The sequence below is a fragment of the Urocampus carinirostris genome, chromosome 16, assembly GCF_059441175.1.
Source record: "Urocampus carinirostris isolate Australia breed hairy pipefish chromosome 16, RoL_Ucar_1.0, whole genome shotgun sequence".
Taxonomy (NCBI): domain Eukaryota; kingdom Metazoa; phylum Chordata; class Actinopteri; order Syngnathiformes; family Syngnathidae; genus Urocampus; species Urocampus carinirostris.
Window position 1 is genome coordinate 15,244,941 of NC_142364.1, and position 24,302 is coordinate 15,269,242.

At 40.5% G+C, this 24,302-nt stretch overlaps 1 protein-coding gene across 1 annotated transcript in view; it reads left to right on the plus strand.

Moving 5' to 3' along the window:
- The window catches only part of hip1ra (huntingtin interacting protein 1 related a), a 34,945-nt gene that overhangs the window by 8,679 nt on the left and 1,964 nt on the right, over positions 1 to 24,302 (plus strand). The window contains exons 8-30 of the mRNA XM_088319638.1: positions 1,035 to 1,175; positions 3,378 to 3,435; positions 3,513 to 3,588; positions 4,667 to 4,795; positions 4,919 to 5,041; positions 7,020 to 7,203; positions 7,280 to 7,368; positions 8,213 to 8,329; positions 8,410 to 8,511; positions 10,404 to 10,586; positions 12,134 to 12,244; positions 13,509 to 13,703; positions 13,775 to 13,922; positions 15,488 to 15,574; positions 16,984 to 17,091; positions 19,315 to 19,451; positions 19,574 to 19,684; positions 19,817 to 19,875; positions 19,947 to 19,977; positions 20,040 to 20,102; positions 23,283 to 23,383; positions 23,449 to 23,554; positions 23,823 to 23,946. Of these exons, the coding sequence (XP_088175764.1) occupies positions 1,035 to 1,175; positions 3,378 to 3,435; positions 3,513 to 3,588; positions 4,667 to 4,795; positions 4,919 to 5,041; positions 7,020 to 7,203; positions 7,280 to 7,368; positions 8,213 to 8,329; positions 8,410 to 8,511; positions 10,404 to 10,586; positions 12,134 to 12,244; positions 13,509 to 13,703; positions 13,775 to 13,922; positions 15,488 to 15,574; positions 16,984 to 17,091; positions 19,315 to 19,451; positions 19,574 to 19,684; positions 19,817 to 19,875; positions 19,947 to 19,977; positions 20,040 to 20,102; positions 23,283 to 23,383; positions 23,449 to 23,554; positions 23,823 to 23,946 (2,583 nt within the window). The remainder of the gene's footprint in view (positions 1 to 1,034; positions 1,176 to 3,377; positions 3,436 to 3,512; positions 3,589 to 4,666; positions 4,796 to 4,918; positions 5,042 to 7,019; positions 7,204 to 7,279; positions 7,369 to 8,212; positions 8,330 to 8,409; positions 8,512 to 10,403; positions 10,587 to 12,133; positions 12,245 to 13,508; positions 13,704 to 13,774; positions 13,923 to 15,487; positions 15,575 to 16,983; positions 17,092 to 19,314; positions 19,452 to 19,573; positions 19,685 to 19,816; positions 19,876 to 19,946; positions 19,978 to 20,039; positions 20,103 to 23,282; positions 23,384 to 23,448; positions 23,555 to 23,822; positions 23,947 to 24,302) is intronic.

The following is a 24,302-nucleotide window of genomic DNA, read 5'->3' on the forward strand; positions in this document are numbered from 1 at the left end:
AGCTGGTTTTTCAGACACGGAAGTGGTATTTCCGTGGCGGGCGATGGCGGTGTCGGGAGCGGAAAAACAGGTCAGTAGCCGGGACAGGGGAGCAAAGAAACGTGGTCGATATCAGAAAATGGGTCATTATTCGGAAATGGAAAACAGACATGGTTGAGATCAAAACAGGTCGTAATTCGGGACGGGAGAGCAGACGTGGTCGAGATCAAACAGATCGTAGCGGGAGAAAAACAGGAGCAAAAACACAGGACAGGTGAAAAAGGGCTTGCCGTGCAAAAACGGATTCGCAGACGGACCGACAAAAGGGGACTGACAGAACAGAGTTTAAATACTGACAGGGAGCCAATCTGTCAACAAGCTGCAGCTGGCATCACAGGGGCAGGGCCAATTGGGCACCGTGGCAACCGTGACACATGGGCGGGGCCAATCGGGTGCCATGGCAACCGTGACAGACACCACCTTTAAGTTGAACGTAGATTTTTTTTTCTCTATTAAGTATGTGTTAACAATGCCCAAATGAGTTCAAAGAGCCTTTATATATTTGTTTCCACCACACCTATGTGCTTTACCCTATGTGTTCTGTTCACGAAGTGCATAATGCTTTGGTGGAGTTATCACGGCAACTTTTGATGTGCAAATGCAAGACAACGTCCCCCTCTCCAAACTCACATTCCACCAGTATAAATCAGATAACATACAGTATCTATGTGATTGACTGAAAACACAGTTTACTCCACATGTCTTGACATTGTTTGATCATTTTCTGACATTGCGAAACAGAATTCTGCCCAAACGTAGAATACTCTGCAGGTGAAAGTCAGAAAATGACTTTTTCAAATACAGTCCAAATGCCAACCCAAACCGCCAAAAAGATGAAAAAGAAGAGTTTATACAAGAATTTTACATACTCGACAACAAAAGAAGCTTGACAGAGGCTGCAATGATGTTTTTAGCCAGAAGATGGCATCAGCAAGCAGAATATTCTAAAGTTAAGGACACCAGGTTTAAATCATTTGTTCGTTTCTTTTTGTCAGTTCTTCGTCAGGTAGAGACGAATGGTGCCAAGCCAAACAGTCCGGCGGGACAATGCCGCCTCATGCCGCTGATTCCGTTGATCCCCGACTGCAGTTTCTTGTACCACTTCTGCGTGCGCCTGCTTTTCAAACTTCATAGCCGTAAGTTCTTTCTTCAGGATTTAGAAGACGCTAGTGCGGGGTTAGGGGAACAATTTGAATCATGGGCTGCATCAAGTTAAAAAACTTAAGCCATGAGGAGAAATTTTTTGGTTTGTTTGATTTTTTCGTAACTGCCAATAGCGTTTCAATCCAATACTTTGGCAAAGCATGAGAAAAAAGATGCTTTTTTCCTAATATCTCGTCTCATCTCATTAGCTGCACCGCTTATCCTCAGTAGGGTCGCGGGGGTGCTGGAGCCCATCCCAGCAATCATCGGGCAGTGGGCAGGGGACACCCTGAACTGGTTGCCAGCCAATCGCAGGGCACACGGGGACAGACAACTCACTCGCTCAGTCACACCTAGGGACAATTTGGACCGGCCAATTCACCTGAAATGCATGTCTTTGGAATGTGGGAGGAAACCGGAGTGCCCGGAGGAAACCCACGCAAGCACGTGGAGAACATACAAACTCCGCACAGGAAGTCCGGTAGCTGGATTTGAACCCACACAGGAAGTTCCCAAGACCTTAGAACTGTGCCGCACACGAGCTAACCACTGCTCCTCCGTGCTGCCTTTTTCCTAATATGTAATTATAAAAAAATATAAATGCAGACATTTCTATTTACCATAAATTCCAAATTACAGCCGCTACTTTTTTCTACATTTTAAACACTGCTGCTTAAAATATGATGTAGCTTATTCTTTTTCTTCCCTTTTTTGGTCCTTTGTTGTTGGTTTTTGGATGAGGCGAATGTTGTCTGCATGTCTTTGGACTTTGATAATTTGTTTCACTCGCACTGAAAGGAGAAGCCCTCTGATATCTTTATACTTGTATATCGATCATTAAGGCCTTTCAGACAGACAAGTGTTTCAATGGCGGCATTATGTGTTACTTTTCTTTACTAGACATTTCCCCGCTGATTTCTTTTTTTTAAACGTAAGAAATCGATGTGAATGAGCATGCAGTTTGAAATCCGGTACGGTTTGTACAAAGCCAAAGTGGAGTTTCTTCCTTAAATTTCAGTTGGCGGAAATTTACTTAATGTTATATTTGTTTTAATATGTGTTTATCAATAGACCGTTTCATCAAATTGGTTTAGAAACACTCAGAACTAAAGCAAATAATTATATTATACTGTACTCCTTTGAAGCACTAAATCTGATTGTGTGCACTTAAAAATAGTTTTTTCCCCGTAACATTTGATAACAGATGCTAGTAAATGCACAATTTAACCCTTGGATGCGTAAGTGGGGTCACAATAAAAATAAAAAGTGCCCGATTAATTTTTTGGGAGGGAACAAAACATATCATCTCTAGGGCGTCATGGCGACTGGGCCCCACGATGCTGAGGTTCAAGGTTCAAGTCCAGCTACTGCAGCCTCACAGTGCGTAGTTTGCATGTTCTCCCCGTGTCTACGTGGGTTTCCCCCTGGGATTCTGGTTTCCTCCCACATTCTAAAAACATGCGTTTCAGGTTAATTGGCTGGTCCAAATTGTCCCTAGGTGTGAATGAGCAAGTGAGTTTCATGACTGGCAACCAGTTCAGGGTGTCCCCTGACCACTGCCCGAGAATAGCTAGGATTGGCCCCAACTCCCCCGCGGCCCTACTGAGGATAAGGGGTGCAAATAATGTATGTATGTATGGATGGATGGACATAATCTCTAACCAAAATGAAAGAAACCTCATGAATAAATTGAAAAAAATGCATTGATTTAAATCTGGATCATTTTCCATCCGACTCAAGAGTGTATAAACTGGCATGTCATACATCCAAGGGTTAAAAAATGAATATCGATTTTTACATGATTTTAATGTACACAATGCAGTACACAAAGTTTAATTAAAAAAAAAGTAATATGGAGGAATGGTCTACATGGGACACTGGGGACAACAACAACTATTTTTTTTTAATGGTAGTGCTTTTTTGCCGGAGTAACAAGCTTATGGCCGGCAGGTTTGCCCACCCTGGTTGCCAAAAGGCTACTAGATTGATATGCTTTATTGTAATAGCTTTTATTATGTTATTACTGTGTTGTCACCGAGTTGAGAGTTAACCACCAAAGTATTTTCCTTGAAAACAAAGTACACAAACATTTTTCTTTTAAGGGGCCAAATACAAAAACACCCAGAGGGCCACTTAGAGGACCACTTAGATCATTCTTCTTTGCTGAATTGTACCAAAATCCATGTTTTTGACAGGCATTGCTGCAGATGTTCTTCTCGGCCACAGAGAGCGATTCCGAGAGCTGTTTAATAGGTGCAAAATATTGTAATTCGTTGAAAGACTAGCTTTCTCGACCTGCGGCAGATTTATCTAATGACTTTTTATTCCAGCCTTAAACAGTTCTTCAACAAAGCCAGAGAGATCGAGTTCTTTAAAACCATCATCCAGATCCCAGAGCTCCCAGATGTAGGTATTTTTTAATTTTAATTGTGTTTATCTGTACAGAGAACCCTCGGTTTTCGCGATTAATGGGGACCACAACCACTCACGGAAAGGGAAAATCCGCAAAGTAGTGTCGGACCTTTTTTCGGGGCGGCCTTCATTAGAGCGGACTTGCTGACTTACTGAGAAAGAGAGAGAGAGGGAGAGAGCAAAAAGAAAATTGTTTAATTGTACAGATTTACAGTATTTTAGAGATAGAATCTGGTTAGTCTGTGCCTTGCTACATTTTATTTCTATCACTATTTATCATACCAACATATGGCTCGCAAGCCATATATGGCTCTTTTCATGAGTGCATATTGCTCTGAGATAAAAAATTATATGTGTAAACTTCCTTCGTGTCGTTCCAACTTTGTGCATGCTAAACCCATTGTGGTGCACACAAAACCGAGTCAAGACTGAAATATAGGGTGCATTTTTAACTAAAGTTCTCCAACAAACCCCGTTTTGACTGAATCTTTTATACGGAAGCTCATTAGATAATCCATATTCACTGTTCAGACAATTTATGTTAAAAATCCCCATATAAAACTGTAAACATGCCAAAACGCCAGCAGAGCACCCAGAGCAATTTGATTGGGTGATCGATAGGGGTGGGCGTGGCTATGCAGTGAACGCAAGCGCTCCCTCCCTTCTGTCTCTCACCCTGCGCAGTCTGCACCAAAGGTAATACACCGGGATCCTCGTTTGCAGAATGTTGTGAACTTTTACAGAAGAACTTTGCCTGCATCTTGTTTTGGAACAATTATTTAGGATAAAAATGACGGTCAAAAGTCTTCAGTAACTGGGGAGGAAGACAAATTTTAAGTGGTACAGTATATTGATATGGTACACGGGATCTGGCATTATTCTTATTTCATAATTTTTTATCAAATCATCAAACATCACCTGGTGAAAAAAAATGCCTGCCCGAAACGTTCCTTGGTGGTTCGCCTCCGTTGTTTTTTTAATTCAATATTTTTTTAAACCATCGATAACTAAGGCGCAAAGTAGCATGGGGTCACTGTATTGATTTGTATTTGTTCGTCAATACGCTGGACAGGCTCCTCCGAATTTCCTGCGTGCAGCCGCCTTGGCCGAGTACAAAAGACCAGTGGTGGTGATCGAAAACGAGGATCGATTTGAAGACGAGGAGGCTGACCCGCAAACCGACTTCCGGGATTCACAGCAGGTCTTTTCCTTTTTTTCTAGTTGTCTTAAGTTTGCAAAATAAAATGTTAATATCGTATGAAGTACTTGTCATAATAACACTCCACCATTGACGAATGCCTTTTCCAATGTTTATCTCCAATAGTATTACCTATTGAATCAGATGGGCGTTCCTGATGTGGACCACCGAGAGCACAACAGTGAAAACGAGAGCCTGAAGAGAGAATTGGATGCCCTAAAACCAGAACTTGAACTAATAAAATCTGAGGTACCCTTTATTTCCTCTCAAATGTGGGGAAAAAAATGACAGAATGGTGACATCAATTAAAACATCGTAGTTCAACAGAACATGATGTAAAAAATGATTGTAATAATGCCTAAACTATTTTTGTTAAACAAATGTCACTAAAATGACATTCAAATAGTAATCAAACATACAAAAATAACGAAATAAAGTTTATTATGAGCACAATAGCAAATGTATGTGCGTGCTTGCAAGAAGGAGTCACAGACGTATACATTTTCCTCGTATTTTAAATGTTTTTTTATCGTTACACACAATATTTTAAAAAGACAGATTATTGAGGTCTGGTGCGACCTCTTCCATTTGGATTTGGTATTAGGACAAGTGTGTCAAATCCCCATCACCTGTCCCTAATTGACCCAATACTTCATAAGGACATTTTGGACGGAGCATGTTGTCGGGTCATCATCCATCAACTTTTTCCAGGGTCATCCATGTTTCTGAGGTTTGGTTTTCGTTTTCCTGGTTTGGATGGTTTAGTTTTTCATTAACCATTGTTTGATACTTTTTGATTATATTTTGATGAAATACCATTGTTTTTGAGCACCTATCCTTGCTTCCTGCATTTGGGTCCACCACAAAATCACAGCATTGATCATGTCTTGCCCATCTTGGCTCTAATCTGGTTTTCTGCCAAACCATTTTACCCTAGTGACGTCCCATCTTGGGTTGAACTGCAACATTTTTGTTTCTTTATAATTGAGTAAAACCAGCAACAGTGAATTTCAGAATAGTTGAAAACAGAACTTTGATTGACAAAGAAAAGAGGGTTGAGATGCCCACATATACTCCGCTATTACCGTAGTTGACAAACAACAAGGTAGAAAGCTACCACAGAAAAAACACACCAAGCTTAAAAATTATATCAGAAAACAGTATTTTGAAGCAATGAAATGGTCAAATAAGACTAAAAACAAACAAAAATCAAAGTACTCACTGCTTTCAAAGACACAAATGGCTATCAGCATTATGCGTGTGCGTTCGCACTGGGCATTGGTAGGACAGAATTTCAGAAGACAGGCTCATGTCTGTCACTGGTAGCAGACAACAACGTCATTGTATATTGCTAATATTGTCAGGATATTCTACATAGTCTCTCTTGCTGTGAGTAAATAAGTGCTGTGTTGTGTTTGTAGGGTTTATGTTAGATTTTTGATGGATAATGGACCCATTTGGGGGAGGCAGAAACTGGAGGCAAGGTCGCTCAAATCAAGGACAGTATTTATTAATAAAACGAGGACTAAAGTACCAAACAAGTAGGCACAAAGCAACTAACAAAATGCCCAAACAAGAAACCAGAGACAAAAACCAAACCTGGAACTGGAAAATTCAATAAATAAAGTAACAAAAAACAGAAACAAAACACAAACCTGAAGTTGACACGGATCAATGATCCAACAAAGTTTGGTGTCCAGACAAACATATATAAAGGTCTAGGATGATTAGGCACAGGGGTGTTTAGATTGGACACACTTGTGCCCTGTTCCTAAGCCTGTTGGAGCCCTCTGGTGGAATTAAACTTGCTAGACCGGATCAGTTTATTATCGTTTGCAGTCATTGATTATATAAGTAATTGGCAGAGCTTGACGGGTACAAACAAGATCGGTAGACTGTTGGTAATACGTAAGCACTTACTGTACACTTTAAATTACAGTTACTGTAACTTGAACTTAACGTACACCGAAAGAATTTACAGCACAATTTTTTTTTTTTTTTGCTAGTAGTAGTTTGCATGCGTAAACTGCATGAGCTGATGATGATGGTAAGCGGTCATGATCAGTGAACAGTCTCTAGTGGTAGCATATGGGACTGTTCGTGAACTGGATTTTCCTACACAAAACAAGCGTGATTTATTTATTCATTTTTTAAAACTTGTGTAACGAAATGTTCGTGTTGACACTGTATTGTGCATCTTTATTACGCATGTTTTGTTTGTGGGCAGGCCCAGCGGTGCGTGACGGAGCTCCGGGCTCAAGTCAACCACCTCGAGGCAGAAGTGGAGGAGCAACGTACCCACAAGCAAATGGCGCAGGTGGAAAATGAGCATCTGCGCATGGAGGTGGGAACGTTACGCTCTGCCAATGTAGCCAATGTGGGCGCTCAGATCGGATTCAAAGAGGCTGACAGTAAGAAAAGCTTGATTTCCTTGGTGTTTTTTTTTTCATCCCTGTTCACTCGTGGCTAACTACTTCCTTCCTACAGGTCGTGCACAGGCTGCCGAACTTCGATTTACTCAACTTAAAGAGAAACACGCCGAACTGGTCACCAGTCATGCTGACCTCATGAAGAAGGTACAGGAACTACTTTTATAATTCAGAAATGTAAACATAAAACATTTATGAAATCAATATTAAATATTGACCGATATGGGTTCTTCAGTGGCGATACTGATACTGATTATTAGTATTAGGAGGAGGCCGATAACCGATATAGAGACGATATTTGTTTGCTGTAAAAGCTTAAAAATTGGCATTTGATGTTTTGATAATGCAAAAAGAAACAAGGAATATTTGTTAGGAATTCAAATAAAACTTTAATAGCTCCCTGAAACATTTTACAATAAATACATTGAAATTTCAACACAACTAACATGATTAATATTTCACCTAAACCAAACCTTACAGTGCAGGAAATAAAATTAGGCTCAGCAGGAACCCGTCTAAAGGTACATAAAAACTTAAAAAAGCTCCCTGAAACTTTTTACAGTAAATTAGAATTTCAGCATAACTAACATGACTAAGCTTAAACCAAAAACTAACAGTGCAGGAAATAAAATCGGGCTTAGCAGCAACTCGTATATAGGTACATAAAAACTTAAATAGCTCTCTCGTTTTTTTTACAATAAAGAAATAAAAATGTCAATACAATCAGCATGACTTGAATCAACTTAAGACAACAAGTTTATCGACATTTCGACGAAGCTCGCAAATTGAAAAGTGTGGTCAATCCTTCTTCAGAACCAGATTCCCCTTGGTCTCCTTCCATTTACTTCTGCGCACTTTCAATTTTCTGGCCAAGTTGGGATTTTTATGTGAGCCTTAACGTCCAGAAAATACTGTAATTATTTGATAAGAGCGAACCGTATCGTGAAAGTCACTCTAAAGAATATCCGTTCTTTTCGTTCTGGCTTTACAGAACGCGGAGACGACCAAGCAGCTGGCCCACACCAAACAAGACCACGATGACGTTTGGAGGAGCAAACAAAAGCTGGAAAGCGAGCTGAACAACCTGCGCCAGGACAAGACCAACTTAGTGAGAACTTGTGAACTCACGCCGCTAACGTTCACTGCTAAGGCAAACTGCTAATTTTTGATAACGGCTCATCTTGTCAGATGCACCAGCAGCAGAACGAGACAGACCGTCTAAATAAAGAACTCCTGGAGCAAAGAGCTGAGTTAGCGCTGCTTCGCAGTACTCTGGCGAGCAAGGAGATGGTAAGATGAAATGAAATGAAATGATCTGCATTTATATAGCACTTTTCAAGTCAAGACCTCCCAAAGCACTTTACAGTGTGCATCACATTTTCTAATAGCGGCCGTGCAGCCATGTAAGGTGCTAACCTGCTTATTGGGGGTATCAGGGGTTCAGTGTCTTACCCAAGGACACTTCGACATGTAACACGGAGGAGCCGGGATTCAAACTGCGATCTCTTGATCCCAAAACGAGCGCTCTACATCCTGAGCCACTGCCGCCCCAAAAGATGGCATAACTTTAGTGTTCTTGTTACAATACTTCCACCAGGACACACAATTAATTGATTTTTTTAGTTCTAAAAGTATTTTGCCCCAAAATTTGGCATTTCAGAAGAAAACATATGGCGATGGCTAGTGTTGCCCCCTTGGCTAGCTTGGTTTGTGAGTGCTTCTGCATGTTACTAGCAGAATATTAGCATTTTCATTAAAGTTGACAAAGTGGATGAAAATTGCTTATTTTAAGTGTAATTTAAAAAATATGTAACTTAAAATGAGCAAAATAATCTAACGTGTGCTTAGCATATTTTAGGGATGTTTTTTAGTTTGAAAAAGGGATAAAATATTAAAGGATGATATATATATATATATATATATATATATACATATATATATATACAATAAAATGAGAAACAAATCTGTGAATTGGGTACAGTGCATTGGCATAACATTTTTCTCATATGAAGTATATATTTTCTTATTTTAAGAATTGTTATACTTTTTCTCAAATAAAATAAAAAAAATCCTTAAATTTAGATCATAAATTATTTTATTTAACACTTGATAGATTATTTTCTCATTGCTCAAGAAATCTTTTAAAACAAATGTTCGAGAATGGAGAAAACAGAATGTTGTCCTTAAAGATAAAAATACAGATGCTGCCCTACTTACCAATGAGAAACGTGAATTTTTTTGTAAGTTGCTTCAGTGCTATATTTTGTATGTTTAAGGTTTATATAAGTATGTTTAAGGCTTGTATACGTAACCTGTATTTTTTTGTCCTAGAAAATAAACATTTCATAAAATAATATGCTCTATAAAGATAAATAAAGTTGAGTTTAACCTACTTTTGGAAGATAAGCTTCAAGACGTCATCCTCCGTGGTAAAAAGTGGCTGGAAAAAAAGCGATCCCACCATTTTCTCAACCGCATCAAGATTTTTTTATTCCACTTTCGTTTCAAAAGAAACGGATATCATTCGACATTCCGAAAAAAATGTTTGTATCTACCGTTTTACGTAAGTCGAATGGTCGTAAGTAGGGGAGCGTTTGCAAACGCAAAAAAGCACAGGGGGAAACAATTCTTTGGTGTATCTGATGATGACTCACACTTAGCGTTTATTTGTATCTTTTAGGACGACATTTTTTGTTTTTATATGTCATCTGTATCAGTTGTGATCTAGTGGTTAAGTAGCTTCGCTTTCACCTGCGTAACCTGTGTTTGATTCCCATTGCTAACAATGTTTTGTGATTGTGATTAGTGATGTTTTTCCATTGATTAATCATTGCACAACCAAGCTACTATTGTATAACCTTGTGTAATAACGTATAAATATTTCATGCATTTCCAATCTTATCCACTGTATTTTGCGGTGTAAATAAGGTGCACTTTCAAATTTCTGGGCAATAAGAGTTCTTTAAGTGCGCCTTGTTGTCCGTAAAAATGGTAAATTAAAAAGTATAAATACCAATATATACTATTTATAGGCAATGTTTTCAGCAAATGGGGTAAATACTTAATTTTGGGCAGTGTAAAAATCTATTGTTGCACACTCAGTTTGTTATATAAATGCAGATCATCTACATTACTTACTGGTTAGCTGCTAACCGTTAGCATCACGTTCCCCTTTCATCCAGGAAGGTTCCCAAGTCAACAGTAGCTTGGCCGCCCTGCAGGCGGAGCGCGACGCCCTGCTTCGCTCAGCCCAGCAGCGAGATGGCGACCTGTCCTCACTGAGGCAACAGCAGAGCACTGCCGACCTGGAGAAGGATCGCCTGAACCGCGAGCTGGAGTCGCTCAGGGCTCAACTGCAACAGCAGGTAAGAACAATACGGCTGATATCGGTTTCATTTGAAAAGTAGTACTGTCCTTTAGTGCTGATACAAACCTTTCCAAACAAGTGTAAGGAGGCTTTTTTTGGTTTTGCTTCCTATGTGGTGAGATCGGAATGTGATACCAGGTGAGTGAGAGTGATGGGTCTGGCGGGCCTCTGTGCTGGGCGCTGTTGAACTGGCCTCCATGGAAGACACAGTGACAAGTTGTTTGGTTTAGTTTGATTTTGTTCTTAGTTTGACCTCCAACTTGCAAAAGTTTTGGTCACACAAGGAACAACTCAGTCTTTTTCCCTTCTTTGTTTTTTATTGAAGTTCAAGGTGGTGATGAAGGGGTTCCGGGTTGGCAGTAATTGATAGGGATTTATCTGTGGGTTAACAGGGAGTTAGAAGATATCAGGTTGAAAACCTTAAACACAAGAGCGGAAAACCAACTGTGTTAAACAAGGAGTACAAATTGCTTCAGGTTATATAAAAAACAAATAAATTACTAATCATTGTAATTACAAATAACCACAAAATAAATAGTTTAACATCCAAAGCTTAGCATCAGGTCGGCTCATGACAGACATCTCAGGTTTGAGATTGAACTAAACTTGAAGGCAAGTAACTCCAATAACCATTAAACATAAGCATCGTAATCTACTGAAATGTACGTAGTAATAATTTAATTGATGGCATTTAAAAATAAGACAAACTAATATCTAGCCTCGACTTTTAATCCTGCTCTACACTTACATGTCCATTCATAACCTTGCCCCTCCCTACCTTTCTGACCTTCTTCAGAGATCGCTGCTTCAATCTTCACTGGGAAAATAAATAAATAAAAACAACAGATTGAAGGGACGTTTCCATCAGCTAACATTCATGCCGATTGGCCAGCACCTCTCGACTTGAGATTCCTATTGGCCAATTCATATCACAGCATCTCTCATGCTGGACCAAAACCGGACACCTGCTCTGCACTCTACTGCATCTTGCTGGGAAGAGTTTGTGTCCCGCTCCTATCGTTATGCCGCCAAAACGATGCATCGCTGTTTCTCTTCCTTCCTCTCTCTCTCACTCACTCTCAATCAGCAAGGCTTTTATTCAAGGTGTGCCTCCCAAAAACATTGAGTAACTTAAAATACAAACTGGGTTTTAACTTTCTTTCTTCCTCTGTCTCTCTCTCTCTTTTTCTCTCGCTCTCAGTCAGTAAGTCGGCAAGTCTCTTTTAATAGCCCACCCAAACATTTTTTTGACTAATTGAAAATACTGTATACCTTGAAATTAAACCATTGTCAATTTGTTTTCTCTCTCTCTCTCTCTCTCTCTCTCTCTCTCTTTTATATATATATATATCTCACTCTCTCTCTCATCTCAGTTGGTAAGTTGACGAGTCCTCTCTAATGACGCGTATTTTGACTTTTCGCAGGTGGTCCTGGTCCCCAATAACTATGAAAACCAAAGGACTTCTGTTTACCTGTTGATAGCAAATGTGTAGTAATATAGTCATGGAGGTGGTACTTGACTCAGAGTTGCTGTTTGCCCCATAGCTGAACATTAACGCCCAGCAGAAACTGGAGATCGACAGGCTGCACCGCGAGCTTGACTCCACCCGGGCCGAACTTGCTCGTGTCAACAACAGCTTGCAGAGCAAAGAGCTGGTAAGTAATGATACGTTTTTGTATTAGGATTACCACCGGAGCAACAAGAGTATGAGTATAGATGTTAAGAGGGGACTGTATGAGAGTGTGATTGTGCCGACTGTGTTGTATGGTGCAGAGACTTGGAGCCTGAACGCAGATTTGAGAAGGAAATTAAATGTTTCCGAGATGAAGTGTTTGAGGTGTGTGTTAGGAGTGACAAGAATGAATAGATTTAGAAATGTCATTGTGAAAGACAGAACTGGAGTAGTAGTGGAACTGAGCAAGCGTGTGGATAAGAAAGTACTCGGTTGGTTTGGACACATGAAGAGGATGGATGAGGAGCGAATGTTGAAGAGGATCTACAGAGCAGAAGTAAATGGAAGGAGACCAAAAGGAAGGCCACGATTGACGTGGACGGATGGTGTTATGAGTGCTCTGCAAGAAAGAGGTCTAAATATAATGGAAGCTAAAGCTCTTGTTGGTGATAGGAATGAGTAGAGAGGTGTTGTGAAAGGATAGTGGGATGTTTGGACGCGTTTAAGGGCTGGGCAGGGCACCTGTATGATGCGGCAGGGGTAAACCAGTGAAAGCTGTCGGGCCCTGCTGTTGAACAGAAGAGTGTGTGGTGTCACCCTGACCCGAGTGACATGGCCGCTTTCATGTGTCCCGTTTCATCTGGAGGGACGAAAGCATGAGCAACTTGGGTGCCGAGGTGCTTAACTTGTTCCTGTGTTTGGGCATTTGGGTTGGCCATGGTCAAAAAAAAATTGGTGTGTGTTTTTTGCTACTTTTTCCTTTTTTAATTTTCTTTTTCTTTGTATGTGTTTGTCTTGCTTTCGGTCACCCTGCTTGAGGGATATGACCAGGGTAGATAGATAGATAGATGGATAGATTGATTACTACCGGTCTTGATTCACAGGCATGTTGGGACTTAGGAGTTAACAGAGTTGCTGTTGTCGGCTCTAATGTTATTCTTCCTTCTTCAGTGGCTCCACCCCTGGTCGTTTATCCAATACGAAGGCGTGGGTCGGGTAGCGTCTGAGACAGAGGGGGGAAAGAGAGGGAGAGAGAAAGAGACTGCTGCATCTGAGCCTAAATAATGGTCCCTTTCAATGAATAAAAATGCAGATACCGATATCCGCCAAATTCCCAAATATCGTTGCCGGTAATTGGCCGGCTCGATAATCTGCCGGCCCGGTAATCGGTCAAACTCTACCCCCTACCATATAAGTACACACCACTGCCACCCAAGCACCCTAAAACCTTTTTGGCTTCCCAACAGAGCGGCTCTCAGTTGAGCAGCACTTTAGCGGGCCTGCAGGCAGAGCGAGACACGCTGCTGCGCTCAAAGCGGGAACAGGAGGCCGAGCTGGGCTCTCTCCGGCAGCAAGCCCAGATGCAGAAGAGCTCTCTGGAGCAGGAACGCCAGCGCAGCAACATGGAACTGGGAACCCTGCACGCCCAGTTGCAGCAGCAGGTGAGCGGCAGTTTAGATTTAAACATGCAAGTTTAGGCCTGGCCACTGATTGGCGTACTGGATGCATGCAGGCCAATCGTGAAGGTGAACTGGCTCATAAGCTACAGGAGGAACAGTTTTCCCTGCTTCAATGCGCCGTGGTGGAAGCAGAGGGTATCATCTTGGACGCTGTGGCCAAACTGGATGACCCCATCCATGTCCGCTGCATCTGCTCACCTGGTACGTGTACAGTGTTTCCCATACGTAGGAAGATATTAAGATAAACAGCCAGGGTGTTATTGGTCCTACCATAGTCTCATATATTTGTATATATTAAAAATATTGTAATATTTCTGAATATATGTAAATTAGTCAAAATAACTTTTATATTTTTATTATATAAATGATCACAAACGCCATGGTGTGTTCTTGTGCATCGTATTTTTGTCAAAGTGTTTCACATTGTGTAGCAAGTTCATCTTGCATGCAAAACATTCGTTTGCCTGGAGAGGGATGGGCGCCACCAGGCTGTACTTGCCCAAGACACACTACAGGAATTGGTGCCCTTACCATCTGTGTGGTTAAGGGATACATACACACATTTCTGTCAAAATATGCAAAGGTAACATTCAGTTATATCTGTGTTTCTCCTCCCCTGCCTGCTGTCAAGACCAGCACAAAGGGTAGACCCAATCGCGTAACGTTTTGTCACAAGTTTATTGAGATGGAGGGGAAATGCAGCGCCCGCGATCCGGTGCTCGCTGGACGCGGGAAGCAAGCCGCGCACAGAATCGGAACAAGTTCCGAATGCAGAAGGTAATCTTCCGGAGCGGGAGATCGTGGTGTCGAGGACGGGAAAAAACAGGTCGATAGCTGGGACAGGAGAGCGAAACGTGGTTGGGATCAAAAATGGGTCGTAAGCCAGGACGGGAGAGAATAACGTGGTCGGCATCAAAAACGGATCGTAAGCCAACAGGAGAGCAAAACGTGGTCGGGATCAAAAACAGGTCGGAGCCGGGGACAAACGGGGAGATCAGGAACGGATGGTTGGAAAACAGGTGCAAAAACAGGCGGGAGTCAGTGTCAAAATGCTTGCCTTGTAACAACAGAGGTTCGCTGACGGACTGACAATAGGAACGTGACAGGACTGGCCTTAAAAAAGGACAGGGAACCAGGTAACCCGCACCAGCTGGCGCCAAATGACATTGACGAGCATCGTGTTTTCCCCCAAAACAACCAGAAAAAAAGGTTTAGCATCGAACATTTTGCGCAGTGAACCTTCCCAGTGCCTCGTCGCACTGCTGGCATTTTCAACGCGTAAAGACGCGTCGCTGCAATTGCAAGCGTTTGGAAAAATTCATTCTGAGCAGGAAAACGTTTTGGTGGACACAGGCCCTCACACTAGCTCAAGTTGTGCGTTGCCATCGAAAAAGAACCGGCATTCTGTCATAGGAGCAATCACAAAAGCAGTGGTACTGATATTCAATTTTGTAATCTTGTCACGGATCAGGGCCGGAAACAGAATTTAGAACCCAATAGCGTAACATACTCACAATTTACATGTCGTACACATCTTAAAATGCATAATAAACGTACTTTGTACGGCAAAACTGTACAGGTTGATAGGTATGTATTTCCATAGTTTACAAGGATATACATTCATCAGAGATTTAGTTTCTTGAGTTTGCTCTAAAAATGCGTTTTGATTTGCAAAAAAATCACACCGGTATGAAGTCAAACAGAATTCATTCAAAAATGTTTTATGAGTCCCTTATTTTTCTGCTTTCTCCAACTTTTTCCCTCAGATTATTTGGTGAACCGCGCCGAGACCACGTTGGTGTCCGTGGACAAAATGCAACAGAGTCATGTGATCTATCTGTCAAACAGGAACGGTTAGTTTTTGTGTGCTTGTGTTGGGATTCTTTGAAGGTGGTTGTTTTTTTTGTTTTTTTTTACATGGTTTATTTTTTTTATTTTTTGTTTTTGTTAAGTTGTCTTTTTATTTTATTTGTTGGTTCATAACTTTTGTTATTTTCTTCAAATTATTTTTGGGAGTGCGGGCTTTATGTTTCGTTTTTGACACATCTTCCATTCTTTATTTTATTCTATGTTTATCCAGTTAGTGGTCTTTTTTTGTTTTTTTAGGGTTATTATTTTCATTTTCATTTTGGTTGATTTTTTTTCAATGAAATACTTTATGGCAATATCTTAATGCTGATTCGATTGTTGTTGTTTTTTTAAATTTAATTTATTTATTGTGCCCAAAAAAATATTAATGAGATAAAACAATGAAAAAAATAACTAAAAAAGTACTAATTAATTGTTTGGTTTTTTTACACATGGGTTTTTTTGATAGTTATCAGTTTTCTTTGTCCTTTTGTCATTTTGGTGTATTTCTTTCAAGCAGATATAACTCATTTTTATTTTATTTCTCATTTTTATTTTATTTTTGGGAGTTCAATAATTGTTTTAGTGCAAAAGCTTAATTGTGTTTTAAGTGGTTGTTTGATTTTTTTTCTTTTGTTTGTCTGCTTTTTCTTTTATTTTGGATAAAGTTTCCAATTGTTTGGTTCTGTTTTAGTTTTTTTTTTTCATTGTTTTGTCTTGTTTATTTGTTTTTTGGCACAGTATTTTTTAGTTATCATTTTCTTTCCTTTTTTATCATTTTGGTTGAATGATTTCGATGAAGAATTCCCTTTGTTAGTTTGTTAATTGTATAACTGCAAATTATATTTTTATTGGTTGATTGAATTTTTCGATTTTATTTCCGTTTTAATTATTTTTGGGGCTGGTGATTCTTTTATTGCATTGTTTTTTGATGTTTTTAACTGGTTCATTGATTATTATTTTTTGGTTGTTGGCATTAAATTATGTCTTTGTGGGTGGTGATTCTTAAATTTTTGTTGTTGAATTAGGTTTGTTTTGCTTTATATTTACTTTTATGTTGTGTAAGAGTCTCCAGTGACCCGTTTCAAAGTTCTAAAATGTAAGAACTGATGTGTCTCAGGGGCCATTAAATCAATATACAACGGGAATATATGGTTATGGATGCATACAATGTTTTTTTAGAATGTTGTATTAGCTAAAGTGGTGGTCAAAATTGTCAACAATAGCTAACAACGTTTAGTGGTGGTGATTCCTAACACAATATGGGGGTTAATTGATTAATAGTATTTATTTTTTCATAAATTACTTGTTCTTGTAGTTGGCCTTTAATTTCAATATTTGTGTGTATTCTTTTTTTATTTATTGCACCAAACTGGTGTGTTTTTGTTACAAATGACGATGTTATCGTTCCCAGACGCCAGCGCCCTGCTTCGAGCGGTCACCCAGTTCTCCCATTTGGCGGCCGACACCATCGTAAACGGCGGCGCCACATCACACTCGGCTCCAACCGACCAGGCTGACCGTAAGACTTAGAGACTTACTGTAAATTCTGGACTACGAGCAGCTACTTTTATTGCTACGTTTTACACCGTTCCCGTTTCTTCTGCCCACCCGTGGGCAAGTGGCGTCACAGTCGGGGGAAATTAAATCTGTACTGAAGAACTTCAAAGTATTCCATGTTATATACGGTTAGAATGCGGAGTTTCCACAGATTCGAATGATACAAAACATTGTAAGACAAAATCATATTTGCAGACAGGGCATGCAGTTAACACAAACAATGGGTAAGACATGTATACCAATTACAGCCTTTTCTAAAAGGGTCAGCCAAATGCCACTTTTGGTCCGCCTGCACCTCTTCTTAGGAAAATATGTGTAAAATGTTCTTTTTTTGTAGTATTGTTGTCAAATTTGACGTGAAGCTCAGGAAGCCTCTGGGCTGTAATCCTGTTGTGTTATTCAGTTCCATCAACCCTCTACATTAATTTTCTAGGCAGATATATGAAAAAAAAATAGGTGGAGTCAAAATCTGTTTGTTTTTTGTGCATTCAAACTCCCATAAATTCGTGCCAGTATGGTTAGCACATTCGCCTAACTCTCAAAAGGTCCCCCGTTCGAGACCGGGTGGAAACCTTTGTTGGCCTGGAGAGGGATGGGCGCCACCAGGCTGTATTTGCCCAAGACACACCACAGGAAATGGTGTCCCTACAACCCTAGTGGGGAAGGGATCCAATCAACCAACCAAAACCTAAACTGATTTTGATTGTAGAGGAAAAAACTTGTGCTGTCTTCAAAAAGAGACCAAAACTTTGCTGATACTCTAAATGGTTCAAGTTTAGCTTCAGTTTTTTTTTTTTTAGGGGGGTGCACCTTTTTAAGTGTTCAGGTAAAAATACCAGGTACCGTTTTATAGGGTTTATATGGTGTGGCTTGTTCTTTATTATCTTTAGATGCTAATAGCTCAGAAATGATTAAGAAATACCCGTACAAAACACTTCGGTGACGTCTGGAAGAATTGCTTCATGAGATATTAGTAAATTTTTTTGCCAACTTTATTCATATAATACATAAGACGAGCCAAATAGGAGGTTTGACAATAGTTACTTTATTCAATATTTACGACATACAGTAATCACAATATTTCGACTTTTGCAGCCAAAAATCAGTTCCGAAATGTATACATCCAAATTAAACTGCAGTGGAAGTTATGTATCATAAATGCTACACCTCTACGTATCATCTGCCTCAATGTCAGGTCGCTGAAGTTTCCTTTAATATACGAGGAACAAGGACAAGCAATTGCAGTTTAGTCGATTACTGCAGCAACCCCCAATGACAAAGAAAAATAAATACACGTCTGTGTGACGTAAGCCTCATTCCCGTTTTCTTTTCACGAGATCAGGGAATGGTGTAATAGTAGTCTGTACAGCCCTTTGAGACTTCTTGTGTTTAAGGGCTATACAAATAAACATGACTTTACTTGACACGCTGTAGTAAATATGTGCTCATCTTTGTAATCACCATCTCGAATGGTGACATGAATCGAAAACACATGACTGGGGGAACGTCTCTCTTGCCGTTAAGCTGCTGGGATGAGCATGACGTCACTCTGCAGCATTCCCCCAAGTCTTCCATTCCTTATACCTAATGAGTTTGCCCTGAACCGTTTTCTAAAACGTAAGCCAAGAGCAGCGAGGCTCAGTGGAAAAAAACTTTAAACCTAGTTGGACATTGTTAACACATACTTAATAGAAAAAACATTTAACTTTTTCAAGGACATCTCAACGATACATGTCACCTTTAAAGAGACACTGTGTAATATTTAGTGCCTCCTAGTAGTAAAAAAACTTTCATTTAGTAAATAAAAATCTATCTGAATGATAGGCAAAAGTACATGAACCATCATACCAATGTTATTTTTTATGAATATAGGTTGAGAAATTTTCTTTGCATAACGGAATCCATACCTAGTAGTCACAGCCATGTTTATCCAGCATCTTGCTGCTACGCTGTGCTCATTTGGTAATGGTTTCATTCGCATTAGGCAATACATTGTCTTCTTGTAGTCAAATGTTAACCAAAATTGACTTTCGTTCTTAAATTTGCACATGCGGCTTTTCGTCAGATGCACTCTAGTCCAGAATATTCGGTACTCTGCTCCCCCTGCCAGCAAATGGAATGTATAGCTGGACTGGGCTCTTTTGCAGTATGTCTGTGTGGAAAATGCAAAATGTGTGTGGTGCAGGTTTAACTGACAGCTGTCGGGACTGCGCCAATAACTGCCTTCAGTTCTTAAAGGACTTGAAACTGCAGGCCAGTTTGCAGAGAGCCGACTCTACCGCTATACGTTACGCCATACAACGCATTCTCGCCTTGGGCCAGGTGGGGGATTTCAATTATTCCACAGTCTACTGTATATGGCTCATTCAAGACCCATGCATTGCTTTGGGGAGTATGACCTTAAAATGCATGAATTGGAATTCTCTTCTTGTTGTCATTGTCAGGACCTGCGTCCCAAGGGGCAGGATGTCCTCAAGGAGGAGCTGGGAAGTATGGTGGACAAGGAGATGCTCGCCACCTCCACTGCCATCGAGGAAGCTGTCCTGCGTATGGATGTGAGACATGGGAGCACACACAGACGACACAAATTTTCCATCATTTTTAAAATCACATTTACATCAGACTTGTTTGTGGCCCCATACGGATGGTGAGACGGAACAACTCTGATTATTTTCTGTGTTTTATAGGAAATTTTATCCCAGGCCAGAAGAGACACAAGTGGCCTTAAGTTGGAAGTCAACCAGAGGTAGATGAATAATCAAATGATATATCTTTTTTTTGTTTTACCTTCATTGTAACATGTGTGTTCTTTCACAGCATTATAGGGTCCTGCTCTGACCTCATGAAGGTAGACATCACTCATTTCCCCTTTTTTAGAAGTTGGTATAATTTGTTATAATGTGCCTGCAGGCTGTTCACATGCTGGTGACGGCTTCTACAGATCTCCAGAAGGACATTGTGGAAGAAGGCAGGGTGAGATGAATGCATATACAGTGGTACCTCTATTTAGGAATTTAATGGGTTCCAGCAGTGACGTTGTATCATGAAAAAGTTGTAAAACAATACACATTTTCCGATTGAAATGAATTGAAACACGATTAATCTGTTCCAAGACTCTCAGAAATGTTGGGCTGCCATGTTTACAACTTCTCAAAGAAACAAAAGAAATATTTTCATTATATATTCATAATTTCTGTCAGAACCAGAACAGGAGCAAGACCCAGATGCGTAACGTTTTCACACAAGCTTTCTTTTACGGGAATGGGGCAGTCATGCATATTAACACAAACGCCAGTGATTCGGCAATCGCTGGGCGGAAGAAGAAAGACAGAAGTCCGGCGTGGAAACAGGAAGCCAGAGGCCAACGAGATCGACACCAGATACACAAGCAGATACCGGAAAGACGGGGTCGATACCGGACAGGACGGGGCAGACGAGATCGATACCAGATACACAAGCAGATACCGGACAGACGGGGTCGATACCGGACAGGACGGGAGAGCCAGAATCGATACCAGATACACTAGCAGATACTGGACAGACAAGCTCGATACCGAACAGGACGGGACGGACAGGATCGATACCAGACACTGGAGACTGGAGTCAGATATCAGACAGGACGAGACAGATGGGATCAATACCGGATACTGGAGAGTGGAGTCAGATCTCAGACAGGACGAGACAGACAGGATCGATACTGGAGACTGGCGCAGGATATAGAACAGGACGAGACAGGCGGAATCGATACCGGATAGCGGAGACTGTAGCAAGATATCAGACAGGACGAGACAGACGGGATCGATACGATACCAGACACTGGAGTCAGATGTCAAACAGGATGATATAGACGGGATTGATACCCGATACTGGGGACTGGAGACAGATATCAAACAGGACGATATGGACGGGATCGATACCCGATACTGGAGACTGGAGTCAGGTATCAGACAGCACGAGACAGACGGGATCGATACCAGACAATGGGGACTGGAGTCAGTTATCAAACAGGGCGAGACAGACGGGATCAATACCAGACTGAGTCAAAACACACACCTTGCGAGTGCAGAGGTTTGTTGACGGACTGACAAGGGGTGAGTGAGAGCACTGAGCTTAAATAGGAGGGAAGCTAATTAGGCAACGAGCCGCAGCTGGAGCCAAACGGGCGGGGCCAAGTGAGGGCAATGGGCATCCGTGACAATTTAATTTTAAGTTATAATATTTATGAATGCGATTAAATTAATTTTTTGCATTTAAAACGTTTTATTGTTATTGTCATTGGTTTTGCTATTGTTATTCATATTAAAAAAAAAAAAAACACAAACAAGTAATAATTTGAGTTAAAAATAAAAAAATATTATTTGTGGCGGTGCAATTTTCACAATTATCTTTACATTTTTTGGGAAAGTATTTCGTCTAATTTGAAAAACTGAAATATGCAATGAATGTTTACTGCCATGAGGAAATATTTTCATCTTATTTAATAATAATTCTCTTGAAGTGCCCCAACAAAACGTGTTAATTAAACGTATCAACCATTCAAAAACAAATAATAATAAGATACATTTGTACATTTTTGATTTTATGATCTTTACAGTACATCTTTATTATAATATAATTATCTATATAATTATTATGTGTGTCATTGTTATTATTGTTATTGTTATTATTTTTATTATCCAGTAGAAATTTTAACCATAAAAGTAATAACTTGCACCACGATCATCAAAAAAGATGTTAAGAGTTTACTTGAAAAAACAAATCTCCCTCTTTTCTTCTCATTTCTCTCTGACGAACTATATACATGTACACCATCTTTCAGAAGTTTGGGGTCACTTAGAAATGGCTCTGAGAAATACATCATTAAAACCAGCTTATTTCTTTTAATCAGGGTTCATACGGGTGCTTGAAATCCTTGAAAATGCTGAATTTTCATGGATTGAAAAGTACTGGACTTGTGGGTGAAGTGCTTGCAAATGCTTGAATTTGTTGCCATGTTTCTCAACAAGTCTGCTTAAAAGTGACACCGACAATGCTCTCTGGTGGCTTCGCTTTGCCATTGCATTTCTTCATCCCTCTTGATTAACTGCTGCTGTCCTTAGCATGGACAGGATTTTTCTATGAAGCATCACCATCCCTTACACCCAAGAGGACAGTTGCATGCTACACCTAAACACAGCACTATGAAATTTAGTGCAAGATTACATATCAATTATGGACTTTTATTACGAGCCATTCAAAAAAGTAGCGTAACTGTGGGAGGGTCGGAGATTTTACGCATATTTTCTGGAATTGCCCTGTAATATTAAATTTCTGGAAAAGTATTCAGACAGAAATAAAATTAATTCTTGGTTGGGAGTTGAGGTTGGACCCAGTGACCTATGTATTAGGAATTTTGCCAGAAGAATTATTGACCGGTCAACGTGAATATATACTAAAGGTTATGCTTCTGGTAGCAAAGAAAATGATCACAGTGTCCTGGCTGAAACCACGACCTCCTGACATAAAAAATGGAGAGACAAATTAAAGCAAATGTACATTATGGAAAAAAATCACTGCAAGACTTCAACTGAAACTAGATCAATTCGAGAAAAGGTGGAAGCTTATCACACAATTTTACTTGATGTCTAAACACCTCACTTTTTATTTTATTAAAATGTTTTGTTGTTGTTTCCTTTGTTATTTATGGGTATGTCAATTGTGTATATTTTTCGTTTGTGTAGCTGTATGATGGAGGAATCAAACCTCTGTCAAAATGTGAGTGAGAAATAAAAAGGTAAGCGTTTCTCAGTGGTAAATTGTAATGGGAAGAACTTCCTGCAACTGAAAATGCAAGCTACATATTACATTTTCACCCTACACTTATATGGGGATACATTTTTCTTAAAAACAAATATATTCGTGATTTACTCAAAAACTAAAAATCATGTTTTGAAAAATGCACATGCAAGATGAAAAATTACAGATTTAAATCTCAGATATAATTGTAGCTCTGCAAAATACATGATGAACACTGGATTTTTTATTTTAATGGTACTGGAGAAATTGGAAAATCGGCTTTGAAAGTTCTTAAAAAGTGCCTGAATTTAGCCATGAAGAATGTGTACAAACCCTGCATTTCAAAACAAGTGTTCTGTCTTTATTTTTTTACTCCAGGGAGCAGCTTCCATCACTGAGTTCTACGCCAAAAACTCCCGCTGGACAGAGGGTTTGATCTCAGCCTCTAAAGCGGTTGGCTGGGGCGCCACACAGCTACTGTGAGCATCTCGACCCACAAATGGTTTTTGTAATCTCCGATTGAGTCATTCATCGCCGGTTTCAGAGAGTCGGCTGACCGTGTTGTGGCCGACAACGGGACGTACGAGGAACTTATCGCGTGCTCCCACGAGATCGCCGCCAGTACCGCGCAGTTGGTTGCCGCCTCCAAGGTTTGCCTGCCGCTTTTAAATCGGGAATGCAAGACTTAATTTAGCTCAGGGGCCACACGGTAAAAAAAAAACATTCTTAACAGGGCCTTTGTAGCACCCATGCTACTGGGCAGAGGGGAAAAAGCTACTGAGTGGTAAAATGAGTCGAGGAAAGGCCAGAGTCAAAATCATTTTAACAAAAGCCGGCCATTTAATGAACAATTGCAGCCGTAATGGCACTGAATCCTACCAAACAAGCTAGCACGCTAACACGGCAATCTTCTCCCAGGTGAAAGCAGAGCGAGGCAACAGGAAGCTGTCCACGCTGCAGCAGGCTTCACGCCACGTGAATGACATGGCCGCCGTGGTGGTCACCTCCACAAAGCATGGACAGCAGCAGATTACCGATCAAGGTGAGAAAAACGGCTTACGGGAACATCACCGTGACTGTTGTAGGTGTGAGGGATCTTTTTGTCAGGACCAGACCGGAACAGGACCCAATCGCGTTACGTTTCTCACAAGTTTTATTGGAGGAAAGAGAAAGGGCTGCGCCCACGATCTGATGTTCGCTGGGCGCGGGAAGCAAGTCGCTCTCGTACTCTGATTGTGCTCCGGACGCGGAAGTGGATCTTCTGTAGCGAGCGATAGCGGTGTCAGGGGCGGAAAACTGGTCGGTAGCTGGGACTCGGAGAGCAAGATTTGGTCAGGGTCGTAAACGAGTTGTAAGCCGGGACGGGAGAGCAGACGTGGTCGGGATCAAAACAGGTCG